This window comes from Malaya genurostris, chromosome 2 (assembly GCF_030247185.1).
Source record: "Malaya genurostris strain Urasoe2022 chromosome 2, Malgen_1.1, whole genome shotgun sequence".
Taxonomy (NCBI): Eukaryota; Metazoa; Arthropoda; class Insecta; order Diptera; family Culicidae; genus Malaya; species Malaya genurostris.
Window position 1 is genome coordinate 243,822,028 of NC_080571.1, and position 16,063 is coordinate 243,838,090.

The window sequence follows — 16,063 nt, forward strand, 5'->3', positions numbered from 1 at the left end:
AATTCAGCAGTTTTGCTCCTGAGTGAGCAAGCATTCCAATTTACTATAACCAACTCATTATATTGCATATTCGATGATGAATTTGCCTAAGGCGTTGATTTGATCTAACCGCGTTCTGCAGTTTCGTAGTTTTGTTGTCATTGTTTCAAAAATGACGATCAGTTGTTCAGCAGAGAATAAATCACCAGAGTCATCCTTTGCTTGTGGTTGATTATTGCCCCATCCAGGAGGGATTCTTGAGGAAGATTCTTTTTGAGATCCAGCGGCTGAAGTCTTTGGATTGCTGCGAGGAAGTGGCGGCAAATTCGGAATATCCCTCTTCGGTGGGAGCCGTGGGAATTAACTTCATCCTTCTGTGGAACATTCTTCCGCGTTGATTGTTACCGGGACGCCTGTTGTCGAATTTTTGTGAACTCAGCACGTTTGGGACACGATTTGCTAGTAGATGGATGGTCGCCATCACAGTTCACACATTTTACAGCGATGTCATCTAGAAGGCAATCGTTGGTATTGTGTGGTTCGGCACATTTCCCGCACCGACTTTTCATGTGGCAATTCCTCGCTCCATGGCCGTAGTTCAAACAGTTCGTGCACTGTGTGACATCCCGATGTACCGGTTTATACTTTTGCCATTCGATGATTATGTGAAATAACGATTTAATCGTTTTCAGTTGACTCATGGTGATGGAGCCCTTCTCCAGATGAATCAGGTACAGTTGATCTCTGAACTTTTTGTCCGTATTATGTCGCTTCATTTTAAATACCATCAAAGGCTTTAGTCCAGCCTCCGACAGTGCCTGCTTTAGTTCGGCTTCCATCATGTCGGGAAGTCCTCGAAGTACAACCTTCATAGGTTTGTTGGCGGCAATATCGTGTGTGAAGTATTCCGCTTTTGTCTGCTTCAGATAACATTCCACTCCTTTGTAGTGGTTCAAAGCCGGAACAGTTATTTTGTAGCCTTCAGTACATAAACGGATTGTTGCCTGTAGTCCTTTGCTGATCAGTGTGTTGAAATCCGAGCATAGAGTTGGTGGGAAGCCCTTCAGGTAGAAAGGCGGCATTTTTTCCTTCTTCTGCAGTTCCTCTTCGACATCTACTGGCAGATCAGCATATTGGTTTTTACTCAGTAAACGGTCGTTTACCTGTACATCACTTGGCTTCAGACGCTTAGCATCCTTTGGATCCTTCTCGGGTCTATGGCGGTTTTTACCCATAGCTTGGGTAGGTAGACAACTGCGAATAAAAAACAAAACAAAATCGAAATTAGTCGTAGTAGGTTATTCGTCTATCCACATCGAGTGTTAGATGACGAATGATCGGTTTTCACCACGGTTCCCCTTTTATACGCATTCAGTTGAAGATATGTGCCTGACTACCTCAAAATCGTCGTCCTTGCGCGAAAAACCCAAGCGAAAGTAAAGAGTTTTCTACATATTTTGAAATTTTGAGAAAACTTAATTTTTGAGTTGTTTGTGGTTATCTCACACTGTTCAAAATATTATCCTGAATTCCTGATCATATTTTCAATGAAATGGTGAAAGAATTTTGTTGCTACCATTAATACAAGTCGAGATATTCACGATTAAGTTCTGCGCATTCTTCCATATGGCTAATTTTGAAAAGGCACCCCATAGTAAAGTAAGTCGTATTCACGACAAAATAAAACATTAGATTTGTATTTGGTTCAAAATATGAGTTATTTATTGTATGACAATGAAAGAGTACACAGCTGAGAATTCACATTGACATTGGTATGTCTGTTTTTGGTTAGGAATAAATGTTGGCAATCGAACCTGTTCCCGTTCTCGTAGTAGTAGTAGTAGGTTATGTGTCACAGTTTCTCAACGTACCCTAATGGATTATCAATAGGACGAACAATGATTACTAAGAATCGGTGTTTTCCTACGCAACGAGCTAATTCCCATATGATTTGGAAGCGGACTATCTGTGTGCTTACAACAAGTAAGTCGGCAGTTGATGAATATCCAACTACTATTATCATCTCATCTGAAATCATCCGTCAGTCATGCTCCAGATTGCAGACAACATCGTCGTCTTGCTAGCAGAAGTTCCGCTTTGAACTCCATCGAATCCAGCAGAAAGCAGCCCGCACAGGATTTTTCACTGCCAGTGTCGGTTAGGAGGAGAACTTTTCCGGTGCCAGCTGCTACGCCATCAGTTTCATTCGAGACGAAGGTTTTGTTTACCGTAGATAACCAGCGACGAAGTGTGCCACTGACAATTACGAGGCTGATTTATACCAGGTTTGTAAATCTTGGCTTTAAACTTGCACGCCATGGCTGTCATCTGAAGTTTACTGGGACTAGGACACGGTGACAAGCGATTTTGAAATTGTAGACCCGTACTAACACGAATACTTCTTTATAAAAAAAAAATAAAAGGTGTTGGAGGTATTATCAAATGTATGTTTCCATGTATCAAATGTCAGTTTCAAACATTGTTATTCGCTGTTCCTCAATTTCAAAATATAATTATCGAGTCATGCTGTGGAATATGAGTTTTGCAATATTGTTTTCCAAAGTCTTAGTGTGCCATGACGTTACTGTGGTAAATAATTTTCTCGATGCTGATATGGATATTATAGATGCAATGTAGCTCTGCTGTTGCCTGGGGTACCACTTAAGCGTAGTCTATTATCATAATTACCGAGCTTATTAATAAATTCTTATTCTCTCCTGCATATTTTGCATATACGATTGTTCACTGTCCTGGGCTATTTAAAATGGAAACCTAGGCTTCCCTTGTTTTATTTATATGAAGATTCAGTATCTCTTAAATAACATCGATTTCATTTCCTTCATAGATTGACTAATCATCGACCGCTATGGAAGACGAATCCTTTATTCTGGATGAGCTGGATCAAGATGTCGACACGTCAACCGTCACTAGGCCAACTATTGAACCACTTTCTAGCACCATGAACATTGGTTTTCCTTATACTACATCCGTTTCTATTATGACCCAACTGGCCACGGAAGCATCCAAATATCTAACCCCATCCGTGACACCCACGAGCTATCCTATTTCAGAAGTAACATCCACGCTGGAAATAACCACGTCGGAAACATTTTCCATAGTCGATGTAGCAGATCTTAAGTTTTCCACCGCAGATTATGCGCTCTTCGTGTTGATGCTATTATTCTCGACCCTTATAGGGGTCTACTTTGGCTTTCTGTCAAAAATCAAACAGAACAACACTAAAGAGTACCTTCTGGGTGGAAAAACTATGAGCAAGTTTCCAGTTTCGGCATCTCTGATAGCATCGTAAGAATTTTGCTTTTGGTTTCGCACGATCGCCCCATAACCAATATGGTTTTTGATTTTTAAGACACGTTTCTGGTATCACAATGTTGGGAGTACCGTCGGAATTGTATGCACATGGAACTCAGTACTGTGTCTTCATCGTTTGTGCATTTATGGTGAGTACATATTTTTCATATTTATCCATTTATCGGGTTAAATTCTTACTAAACTGATCCTTTCCAAGTGCTTAATCATCTCTCGATTTGGGAGTACGTCAAGAAGAAAAAGAATATTTGAATTTGGTCTGAAACGGTAAAATTTCAATCAGAAGTAATTATATGTGTTCAACGAATATTAAATTGGATCAATTAATTTTCGGTTAAAGTCTCGACACTTATACAGTCGAATGCGATATCTTCTTCTTTAACCATTCCATCCCGCTACTAAAATAATGGTATGAAGCTAAATTCTACTAAAATTTTTATTCCACGTTGTCCTGTACATGAAATGAAGAAAAACATTTTTGAAGGTATTCATTCTTGTAAATTTTACCACTGCCTGTTGTGACGAAAATTTATCTTCGCTTTCCACTGGTTCTGGGAAGGGGCGTCCAACATAGCTCTGGTCCTCACAAGTTCCAATTCTCACGCTTCCACGGGTCTTCCGATGTCAATTGACCGCCAGTTAAGGGTCTCGTACTTAACTGGTAGTGTAACCTGGGCACTGTTGTCCTTCTGACATCAGCTAGAGTGAGGGGGTGCGACCTACGGGGCCTGTCTAGGATGTGGTGGGGTTTGGCAGTGGGCTCTGTTAAACCTCTATAAAAAGCTGCTTGTGTCCGCAAGCAGGCCTCAAGAATGCAACCGTGTGCCGCTCGAAGCGCATTAGCCCAGTCCTGATGTGGTGTGAGACTCTAAACAAATCTGACGCCACTGACCGAACGTTTGTTCATCAAGGAGGTGCGGCTCAAACAGCGTCTGTCCTGGCATCCAGCTGCTGAATAAGAAATGCTTTTCTCCGGAAGCTATACCTAAGATGGCAACCCCGTCCCGGAGGATAGGTTACCTTGGGCCAACTACCTACTGTTCCCGAAACTTAAATTTTGTTCGAGAAACCGATAATGAAAGATTACGGACTGATATAACGGCAACGAATAGGAACATGGAACGTTTTAACCCTAGCCCAGCAGGGTAAACTGGCACAACTTGCCAACGAGGTGCGTCGAATGAAACTTGAGATCCTAGGACTCAGTGAAGTCCGTTGGCCGAACTTTGGAGAACTCAGAATACCATCGGGACAAATTCTGCTATACTCTGGCCTACGAGGTGAACACGCTCCCCGACATCGTGGAGTTGGCTTCCTACTGAGCGCCCAGGCACACTCTGCGCTTAAGAAGTGGGAGTCTATAAGTGAAAGGATAATCGTTGCCAGGTTCAGAACAAGGGTTCGAAACCTCACTATAATCCAAACTTACGCGCCAACCGATGCTGCCGACCTGCAAGACAAAGAGAACTTCTACAGTCAACTCAATGCCACCGTAGATAGAATTCCGAAGGGCGACATCATGATCTGTATGGGCGACTTCAACGCGAAGATCGAATCCGATAACTCGAACTATGAGCGCATTATGGGGCGCCATGGTCTCGGAGAAATGAGCGAAAACGGAGAGCTGTTTGCAGAATTCTGTGGCAATAACGACATAGTGATCGGGGGATCGCTTTTCCCCCATCGACCGGTTCACAAGGTCACGTGGGTTTTCCGAAAATAAAATTGACCACATCTGCACCAGCCGAAAGTGGAAGCGGAGCCTTCTTGAAGTGCGGAATAAACGTAGTGCCGATATCGCGTCTGATCACCATCTCATCATCGGCGAAATACGCCTGCATGTTGCGCGTATTCGTCGACAAGAGGAGAGAGTTGGACGGCGGTTTAACACACGCCGACTGGATGATACCACAGTGAAAAGGTCCTTCACTGTGGAACTGCAGACTCGTGCGGAAGGTGGCAGCGTGGAAGACCAATGGACTGCCATCAAGATTGCCTTCATCGTCACCAGCGAGAATGATCTGGGTGAACTGCGCACACAGAGTCAACGATACTCGGCACTGGAGAAGGAAGTGAAACGCTCATGTAGACGGGACAAGCGAGCGTGGGTGGACTCCCTCGCCGATGAAGGAGAGAAGGCCGCTGCAACCGGGGGCATTCGTCTCCTCTACGATATCTCACGACGCCTAAGTGGGGCGAAGATGAATGCGACAATGCCTGTGAAAGACGCGATTGGTCAACTGCTAACCGACCCAACTGATCAACTTAAACGCTGGTTCGAGCACTTCGATCAACTTTTCCAAGCGCCAGCCAGGCCACCATCACCTCGGCATGACCCGCCTAGGGTCAGGCGTATCACACGCGTGAATACTGAGGCTCCATCATTGCTGGAGATACAAACGGCCATTCAAAGCATGAAATCGAACAAAACCTCAGGGGTCGATCGCATATCAGCCGAGATGCTCAAAGCAGACCCCATGACATCTGCTCAACTGTTGCACAATTTATTTCGTAATATCTGGGACACCGCAACTTTTCCGGTCGACTGGATGCAGGGTATCTTAGTAAAGGTGTCCAAAAAGGGCGATCTGACTATATGCGATAATTGGCGAGGCATTATGTTGCTTTGTACCGTTCTAAAAGTTCTATGCAAAGTGATCCTATCCCGGATCCAGGAGAAGATCGATGCGACTCTCCGACGACAGCAGGCTGGATTCCGTGCCGGAAGATCCTGTGCGGACCATATTGTCACGCTCTGTATCATCCTGGAGCAAGTCAATGAATTCCAAGAGTCCCTTTATTTGGTTTTCATTGACTACGAAAAAGCTTTCGACCGTCTCAATCACGAAAATATGTGGGACGCCCTGAGACGCATGGGAGTTCCTGAGAAAATCATCGCCCTCATCGAAGCGCAATACGAGGCCTTCTGATGCAGAGTTCTGCACAACGGGATCTTCTCTGAACCCATCCGGGTCGTACCTGGCGTGAGGCAAGGATGTATTCTTCCACCGCTACTGTTCCTCATCGTAATCGACGAGATCCTGGTAGGTGCGATTGACCGTCAACCAAACCGTGGGCTGCTATGGCATCCCATAACTATGGAGCACCTGAACGACCTCGAATTGGCTGATGACGTTGCACTCCTAGCTCAACGGCGCTCTGACATGCAGAGTAAGCTTGACGACCTTGTCGAACGCTCCTCATCGGCAGGCTTAGCAATCAATGCCAACAAAACCAAATCGTTGGATGTGAACACGGTGACCCCTTCCACCTTTACAGTAGAAGGGCAATCAATGGAGAATGTTGAAAGCTTCCAATATCTTGGCAGCCAAATGGCGTCAGACGGTGGTACCAAGATTGACATAGGTGCAAGGATCAAGAAGGCAAGGGCTGCCTTTGCGAGTTTAAACAACATCTGGAAAAACAGGCAGATAAGTGAACGCACCAAAATCCGAATATTTAACTCTAATGTGAAATCTGTGCTGCTATACGCTAGTGAAACATGGTGTGTATCAGTGGAGAACACTTATCGGCTGCAGGTGTTCATCAATAGGTGCCTGCGGAACATAATTCGAGCCTGGTGGCCCAATAACTGGATCTCAAACACCGAGCTCCATCGCCTGTGCCACCAGAAGCCGACAGCAACTGAAATTCGGGAACGAAAGTGGGGCTGGGTTGGCCACACCTTACGTAGGAGCGGACGAAATCTGCAGATAAGCATTAGACTGAAACCCAGTAGGACATCGCAGCAGAGGCAGACCCAGAGGCTCATGGCGACGTAGCCTCTATAAAGAAATAAAAGAAGTCGACCGAAATCTAACCTGGCAACAGGTTAAGGCGATGGCGGGCAATTGCCAAGGATGGAGAGGGAGGCTCGGCCACTATTGATTCTGAAGATAATATGTACTAAAATAATTTCAAATGATCAGACATGGAACTATTTATTGTTATTTTAATGGAACATCAATCAGTTTTAATAGACTATCAATAAGAATTTAAAGGTAACTGAAGAAAAAAAGCAACCGTCCTGCAGTAGCTCTTATGTATTCGTTTTCCAACATTACTGACTTGATAGCCCGAGAAACGCCGTTTACAAAACATTCTTCATGACAAACATCGCGCTGAAAAGTTTGCTATCATTGAGAATAATACTTCCATGATGTAACATCGATGGCAGCACGTGTCATATAAAAGAAAAGGCAATGGGCCAACCTAGACAGTGGCCCAACCCTGACGACATTTCCCTACTCTGTAGACGGTTGAATTACAGCCTTGAAATATACTCCGAAATCAAGAAAGAAGAACACAGTTACATATCAGAAGTTACTTATATGAAGTACCATAATCGCATTCACGCAAATCACACAAATAGTAGCCATTCAGCACGTTGAATAGTAGCCATGTGATAATTGAGTTTGCAATGTCCAGTCAGAGCTCTGACCAGAATACTGCAATGATGATTGGAAAAATGCAGTAGACACTTTGACATTTTCAGATTTAAATCTGGTAAAAATGTTTTAGTCTGAGCGCAAGTTTGCAAGCTGTGTCAGTAGGTAGCATGTTTGAATGCAGCCCAAGAACGAATCTTGTGCTTTATCCAACTAGTTGACAGTGGTAAAGCTGGTTCAGGATCAAGGAAATCATTCGTTACACCAGCTCTAGTCAACTCATCAGCCCATTCATTTCCAGTAATACCAGAATGGCCGGGTACCCATAAGAAGTAAACAGCGTTTGAGATGCTAAGGTCTTCAATTTGAGTTCGACATGCGATCACTAGATTTGACCGTGAATCATTCGAACTGAGTGATTTTACAGCTGCCTGACTGTCGGAACGAAAATAAATTCGTTTACCACAAATTCTCTGCTGAAGTGCCAATTGTATTCCACACAGAATCGCGTAGATTTCTGCTTGGAACACAGTACTATATTTACCAAGTGAATGAGACTGATCTAGCTTCATTTCGCGACAGTAGACACCAGCACGACCATTCAACAGAGAACCATCCGTATAACAAACTATGTGTTCATCAAGTTGTCGTTCCAAATGACCAGTCAACCATTCCTCACGAAGAGGATAGCGCACATTGAATGTTTTGAAAGGATAACTGCATGTGAGATTTAGGTCACTGTTCCAAAGCCCTGTAACCTTAAGACGGTATGCACAAGATAATGCTTCTTGTTTTAGAAACACATGTAGTGGTTTAATGCACAGTAGCGCCTCTAGAGCAGCAGTAGGAGTTGTCGTGAATGCTCCTGTCATCGCCATTAGGACCATCCTTTGGAGATGATTTAGTTTTGACTGAACTGTCGCGACTTCTCCTTTCTGACACCATACAAGACATCCATATGCTAAAATTGGTCTAACAATAGTTGTGTAGATCCAATGAATGTATCTGGGTTTGAGTTCCAATGATTTTCCAAAAGCTCGTCTGCACTGGCCGAAAGCCATGCAAGCTCTTTTAATCCTGAAGTCAATGTGAGCAGACCAATTCAGTTTTGAATCAAGAATAACCCCGACGTATTCAACTTGATCGACCACAGCCCGAAATTACAGATAATCCAACCTGATTACACCATTGTTGAACAGATCGCAGGGTTTGCTGCATTAAATCAAAGAAAGTGGTAATGCTCAAACCGGTCATCAATATATGATAATCGTCGGCAAAACCATAAGTTGGAAATCCAAGGTTATTAAGTTTCCTTAATAAACCATCAGCGACTAGGTTCCATAAAAGTGGGGATAGTACACTACCTTGAGGACACCCACAGACACTCAGCTTTCTAATCTCTGCTTGCCGAAGCGATGAACAAAGAAGTCGATTGCTAAGCATTGCGTGTATACAATTTGTGATACTTGAAGGTATGCCGTGACCACGAGCTGCTTCCAGAATTGAATTGAAAGACACGTTATCAAAGGCACCTTCAATATCTAGGAAAACTCCCAAGCAAGATTGCTTTTGTGAGAAATCTTTTTCAATGTTGTACACAACATCATGTAACAGGGTTGTAGTGGACTTTCCACGCTGGTAAGCATGTTGCATTCCATGTAGCGGATTCACGCCCAAACCAACATTCTTGATATAGTGATCGACTATGCGTTCCACTGTTTTAAGAAGAAATGAGCTAAGACTGATAGGCCTGAAACTCTTCGCTTCCTCATAAGTGTCGCGACCGCCTTTGGGAATAAATTTGACAATTATTTCCTGCCAGGCTCTTGGAATATATCCTGTCGCAAGACTAAAAGTAAGTATTTTCTTCAAAACATGTTTGAAATGTTTATACCCTTTCAGCAGCAACACTGGGAAAATTCCATCCTTTCCAGAAGACTTGTACGAACTCTCAACTGCCCATTTGACCGAATCAATCGTCACAACGCTTCGAGCAAGGGCCCAAGAATCGTAACTACCTGAAAAAGTCTCTGGAAGAGCTGTCGGTGATGGCTCCATACATCCTGAAAAGTGAGTGTTAAAAAAAAATGAAGTACATCACCTTCATCAGACAAGTGCTCACCATCTGAAGTTCTTAAGAAACTGACATTAAAGTTCTTAGACATCGAAAGTAACTTATTTAATCTGCTAGCCTCGTTGAGACTAGAGACATTTGTGCAAAGGCTTTTCCAACCACTTGGCTCAGACTATCGAAGAGCATTTTTGTAAGCCCTTCCGAGCCGACACGAATGCCCCCGACCCATCTCTGCGTCGGTGATTCCAAGCTCTTCTGCATAGTTTTCTTAGTCTAGCAAGTTCAGCATTCCATCGAGGAGTTCCTCTAGTAGCTCGCACAATTCGAAGTGGACAAGCCTCTTCATATGCTGCAACTATGAGTGAATTTGTCTCGTCGACAACATTTTCCAAATCAATTGGGGTTTCAATTGTTGGTTGGTACCCGTGAAATCTAGTCGTCAAGCCCTCTTCATAGAGGTCCCAGTTTGTACTTATGATCAGACAACGAAGGTTCGAGCTCATCGGAGACGAGCCAATTCACCTACTCATGCGCAATTCTATGAGAGCAGAGAGTTACGTCCAAAACCTCCTCTCTTCCAGATCTCGTAAAAGTTGGACGGTTTCCTGCAATGACTATGTGCAGGTTTGTACTGCTCACAAATTCCATCATATCAGAGCCTCTCGAGTTCATATCTGTGCTACCACCAATTATATGGTGAGCATTGATGTCACTGCCGATTATAAACGGTAAATCTCTTTTGCAGCAGTATGATACAACCTTTTTGAAGTCATCGCTTGGCGAAGGTTGGTTATGGGGCAAATATGCGAACAATAGACATATTTTCTGTCTATGCCATCAATCGTCATACCAACAGTAACAGCACAAATATCCCGAGTTGTGATCTCCGATATGAGAGAAACATCGAGAGCATTATTTTCAAGTATGCATGCACGAGACATTTCACGTGGATTAGTAATACCGTTCTTGTTGAAGGCAACAAAGACTGGGTTTAACAATTTTCCAACGTAGAAGTTTTTCTTTTGGAAATATGGTTCTTGAACCAAAGCTATAGAAGCCTTACCTTCTTGCAGAAGTCTGGATAGATTTATGGTTGCTGTACGTTTATGATGGAGATTATCTAACTCTAACCATTATCAATTAGAGTAATGAACTCCCGGACCACCTACGCTCTATGGAAATCCCAAAAATATTTTCAAGTAAGTTCAGGCATATTAACTCTGAGAAAATGTTTTACACGGACGGATCGCGAATGGAAGAAGCGACAGGGTTTGGTATGTTCAACAATAATGTTTCGGCCTCATTCAAGCTTCAAGAACCTGCATCTGTTTATATAGCAGAGTTAGCAGCAGTTCATTATAGCTTGAATGTAATCGTCACATTATCTCCAAACCATTATTTCCTCTTCACAGATAGTCTGAGTGCAATTGAAGCCATTCGCTCAAACGCTGCTGGCAAAAATGAACCGTTTTTCTTGGGTAAAATAAAACAGTGTCTGAACGACATATTGAATAATAATTATCTAATCACAATAGTTTGGGTTCCGGCTCATTGCTCCATTCCAGGCAATGAAAGAGCCGATATTTTAGCCAAACGTGGTGCTATTGAGGGTGAAATTTATGAGAGACCGATTGCTTTCAACGAATTCTATAGCGCGTCTCGCCAAAGAACACTTGCCAGCTGGCAAGCTTCTTGGGATAAAGATGATCTGGGTCGGTGGATGCACTCAATTATTCCGAAAATATCGACAAAGGCATGGTTCAGGGGACTGGATGTGAGTAGAGATTTCATTCGTGTGATGTCCAGACTCATGTCCAATCACTACACGTTAGATGCACATCTCCTTCGAATTGGACTTTCCGAGACTAATCATTGTGCTTGCGGCGAAGGTTACCGCGATATTGACCATGTTGTTTGGACATGCGTGGAGTTTCGTGATGTCAGATCTCAACTAATAAATTCCTTGCGTACCCAAGGTAGACTATCCAATGTCCCAGTTCGCGACATTCTTGCTTGTCGTGACCTTCCATACATGAAACTTCTTTATCATTTCATTAAATCCATTGGAGTTCCAATTTAAATTTTATTTTATGTTAAACTGTTTTCTCTTCCATGAGTTCAACCAATAGCCAACTATAGGATATTGAATATAAGTGGTGAACTGATACAAACAATCCTGAAATAGTTATAAGATCATGTACAAAATAAATGTATTTTATTTAATGTAATTTAAAATAGCAACTCGCTTGATAAAAACAGTGTTTAGATTAACTAATGAGTACCAACATACTAATATGATATTCGAAATGTATTAGGTTTAAACTACTATGTATTGTGGATGCCACGGCGAAGAAAAACTTATGTATATTGCCTATGAAATAAACGTATTTATGAAAAAAAAAAAAATAGAGTAATGAACACTCCATCTCCAGCACTTATCGTACAACAACTAGAAGAAACCAAATATATTGGCTTATAATCGCCTATAGCGAACCATGTAAGGATTTTTTAAATGTTTTAATCATTTAAATCCCACGAGTTGCGAAGACTCCACTGTGCCAGAGCTTCGCTTAACACAGTAAGGGAAACCCCCAAGATATTCCGTTAACGACTGCATTGTTTAACCTCCTGCAACCATTCAGTCATCGGCAAGGAAATACACCTTGACTTTGGAGTTCCAATTTTTGTGGCCTTTTACACGACATGGAACAGGAAACCAGTGGATCAATTCTTGGTAGAAAATAAGTCCGCCGGATGCCACACGGCTTACCTGTTTGGTGGACTTATACCACTGGTACAGGTGAACCGTAGCGTTATTCTTAGCCAGTTGGGAAACCGCTACCGACACTACACGGCTATCTAGGCTACTCAGAGAGGGAAGTTGACATTGATGGTCAACTTCCATGGAGTGGCCGAGCAGCCACTCAGCGACACAGAATCAGTGGACGAGGGCGTGAATAGTGAACCATTGACTTTTCTCCTTCAATACACTGGATAGTAATAAGTGAGCATAATTTGTTTATATTAATCTAGTATAATTACCACGTAAAGCTCACGCAAATGAGCCGAAGTAAAAATTTCTTATAAAGAGCTAGTTTTTTCGATTGAGCCGTTGAGTTCTGAACGGTTCTTCAAAGTGTTCTACTCGCAAGCCAGCTATCGTCAGTTCGACTCTTGGAAGAGTTTATCTATGTCACTGTTTTTCGTTGCACTTGCTATGAAATTGTTCTATACAGTTACAAATTGTCTTCGGAGTATGTTAAATCGGAAGGTTGAGTATCGCATGGGACAGTAGTACCTTGCATGGCTTTGCATGGTTATTGCATCCAATGTACTACAGATACAGAGCGCTGGCCAAACAAGATAGTTTTTTAGAGATTCAATTCAAAATTCTCGATTTAACTGTTCAGCAACAACTTTCCTATTAGCTGCTGTGTAGAAATCCGGTCCTGAATTACATCTGAACTTTGTGAAACAATAACAACAATAAGATAATTCGTTAGAAGTAGTTAGCAAAGTTTTTGGGACTCCGGATAGGCTTGAGCTAAATTGTTAGAAATAGTTTAAATGATTACATAGATATTAGCAAAGTGCAATAACAATTCTATTTTATTCCAGTATTGATTTGATTGCATTGCAGTTCTCGGAGTACTTTTGTACTTTACCAGAACAATTTTTTAACAACATATTTTCGCATATCGTTTGTTACAGTTTTCATTTCATGACTAACATTAACATAAATAAGCTCAGTTCTTCCGTTGAAAGTTAATGTACAGGTTTCGTGCTTTTTCGAAAAATATATATTGTGTATTGTTCTGAGTTTAGTTATCAAACCATACATTGATTTCTGCTGTAATACTTCCATTTTAGGTGTTCATCTTGATGGAGAAAATTTATCTGCCGGTGTTCTACGATCTACAGTTGACATCATCGTTCACCTATCTGCAGAAGCGGTTCGACCGAACCGTTCGTTCTGCTGCCAGTTTCGTCTACGCCCTGGCCTGTTTGATTTTTCTTCCGATCGTGATCTACGTTCCGGCGTTGGCATTCAGCCAAGTCACCGGAATCAATCTTCATCTCATCACACCGTTACTGTCGGTCATTTGTATCTTCTATACTACCATCGGAGGACTTCGGGCAGTCGTTTGGACCGATACTCTTCAGTTCATTATAATGATCGGAGCTACCTTGCTAATTATTGGTCTAGGAATAGCTAATGTAGGAGGATTTTTTGAAGTTTGGGAAGCGGCTGAACGTGGTAACCGATTAATTTTCTTTGAGTAAGTCAGTTCAGATCTAAAATCAAGCAATCTGTTATATACCGATGCTCTCAAATTTCAGTATGAACCCGAACCCTTTTGTGAGGACTTCGTTTTGGGCCGTTGCAATAGGTCTATCGACGATGTGGGTCGCCAACTTAGGAGTCAGCCAAAGTTGCGTTCAACGATTCTTGGCCGTACCAGACTTGAAAGTTGCCAAAAAGTCTCTCATTATCTTCACGGGTGGTCTCATTTTCATCAAAAGCTGTTCCTGTTTTATGGGTTTGTTGATGTATGCCAAATACGAAACTTGTGACCCATATACGATTAAACGAATCAACAAACTTGATCAGATGCTTCCATATTATGTAATGGACATAGGTGGGAAAATACCCGGTCTTCCTGGACTGTTCGTTTCGGGAATATTTTCTGCTGCATTGTCGACAATGTCATCCGTACTGAACACGCTTGCTGGAACAATCTACGAAGATCTTATTCGCCATCACTACCCACACTCAAGCGAAAAGACGGCAAGTAATATAATGAAATGTTTGGTGGTTATTCTAGGGTTTCTAGTCATTGGATTAGTTTTCGTGGTGGAAAAGCTTGGACAGGTTATGCACATGGCTATCTCACTCTCTGGAATCACTTCTGGAACGTTGCTGGGTATGTTCACCTCCGGAATGGTTTCCACCGTAATCAACACGAAAGGAGTGATAGCTGGTTCGGTTACTTCGCTGCTTTGTATTGGATCAATTCTGGTGGGAGCACAAATGAATCCGAAGCACCCTCCGCTACCATTCAGAACTGACGGTTGCGATGCCAGTTTGCTCCATAATGTAACATTGGTCAATCCAGTTCCACCAGCAGTACACGATGAAATCCCAAAAATTTTCAAGCTCAGCTTCATGTACTACTCTTTTTTGGGTGTTCTAATCTATTTCGCGGTTGCGTATGTGGTTAGCTTACTGACTGGCGGAGGAGAGGTCAATGACCAGCGACTGTTGGCCCCGTTCATGAGGAATCAAAAACAGTACGAAAAAGAGCAAACGCTTCGGATGCACAACCTGCAGTACGAAGAACTTGATTTGGCACTCAAGGAACTACAGAAATCATCCGATATTAAACAATAGGGGCCTAAAAATTAAGTATGGTCAAAATTGAATAAACATTAGGAGCCAAAAGTCCATTCTATTGGAGAGTCTTTTTATTTCGTTCAATAATTTGAGATAGCTCCATTATTCGAGGGGTTACATATATATCAGCTCGAGAAAAGAAACAACAAAACATGTATTACATGCTTTTTAATTCATTGAAATAAAATCACTTTCACATTTACAAGAGCAATCAAAAGATTAGGCTTCTATTCTCGAGCCGGAGGGTTGTAATAGCTTAAGTTAGCAAATCGTGAATAGAATTGATCTAATGATGGAATCCTAGTTGTTCTTCGCTGAAAAGATTTTCTTTCTGGCCCGACTCGTATCCGATAAAAAATAAAACTTTTTATCCAAAACCAACTCGAAGTAGTTCGGGAATTCTGGTTGTAATACCCGAAACCCGACCAAATTATTGAACCCGTGCCCGTTTAAAAATAAAAAAAATCGTCACCTATACCCGACCCGAACCCTACAAAAAATTTTTTCTTCTTAAACCGAAACAAATATCGGTCCCGACCATCTACAGGGTGGGCCTTTTGAAGTGGAATCAGTTGTTTTTGAACAAAATATCACGCATTTTTTTTTGAGATCCGCTAATAAGATAAAGTATTAAATTTAACACCAGACGAAAGAGAAAAGTTTCTTTCGCAAGTGGATGTTGACAGGTGGCTTATTAGCCGTTCTCAAAAAAAAACGCGTGATATATGAAAAAACATATATTCCTTTCCCCACTCAGGGTTTTGCCTTTCTCATATAGAAAAGTTATACAATTACTGTGAAAACCGACTTTTGATCTGAGGCCTGATGGACCGAATGTCATATACCATTCGACTCAGCTCGACGAACTGAGCAATTGTCTTTGTGTGTATGTGTTTT

General features: G+C 42.1%; 1 protein-coding gene across 1 annotated transcript; it reads left to right on the forward strand.

The window, feature by feature from the left end:
• The first annotated feature begins 2,002 nt into the window (after positions 1-2,002).
• LOC131428436 (sodium-coupled monocarboxylate transporter 1-like) lies at positions 2,003-15,226 on the forward strand. Its single transcript, XM_058592388.1, has 5 exons — positions 2,003-2,264; positions 2,825-3,285; positions 3,350-3,440; positions 13,642-14,051; positions 14,113-15,226. Exons 2-5 carry the CDS (start codon positions 2,846-2,848, stop codon positions 15,161-15,163), a joined length of 1,992 nt encoding a protein of 663 aa, XP_058448371.1. The 5' UTR covers positions 2,003-2,264; positions 2,825-2,845; the 3' UTR covers positions 15,164-15,226.
• The last annotated feature ends 837 nt before the right edge of the window (positions 15,227-16,063 follow it).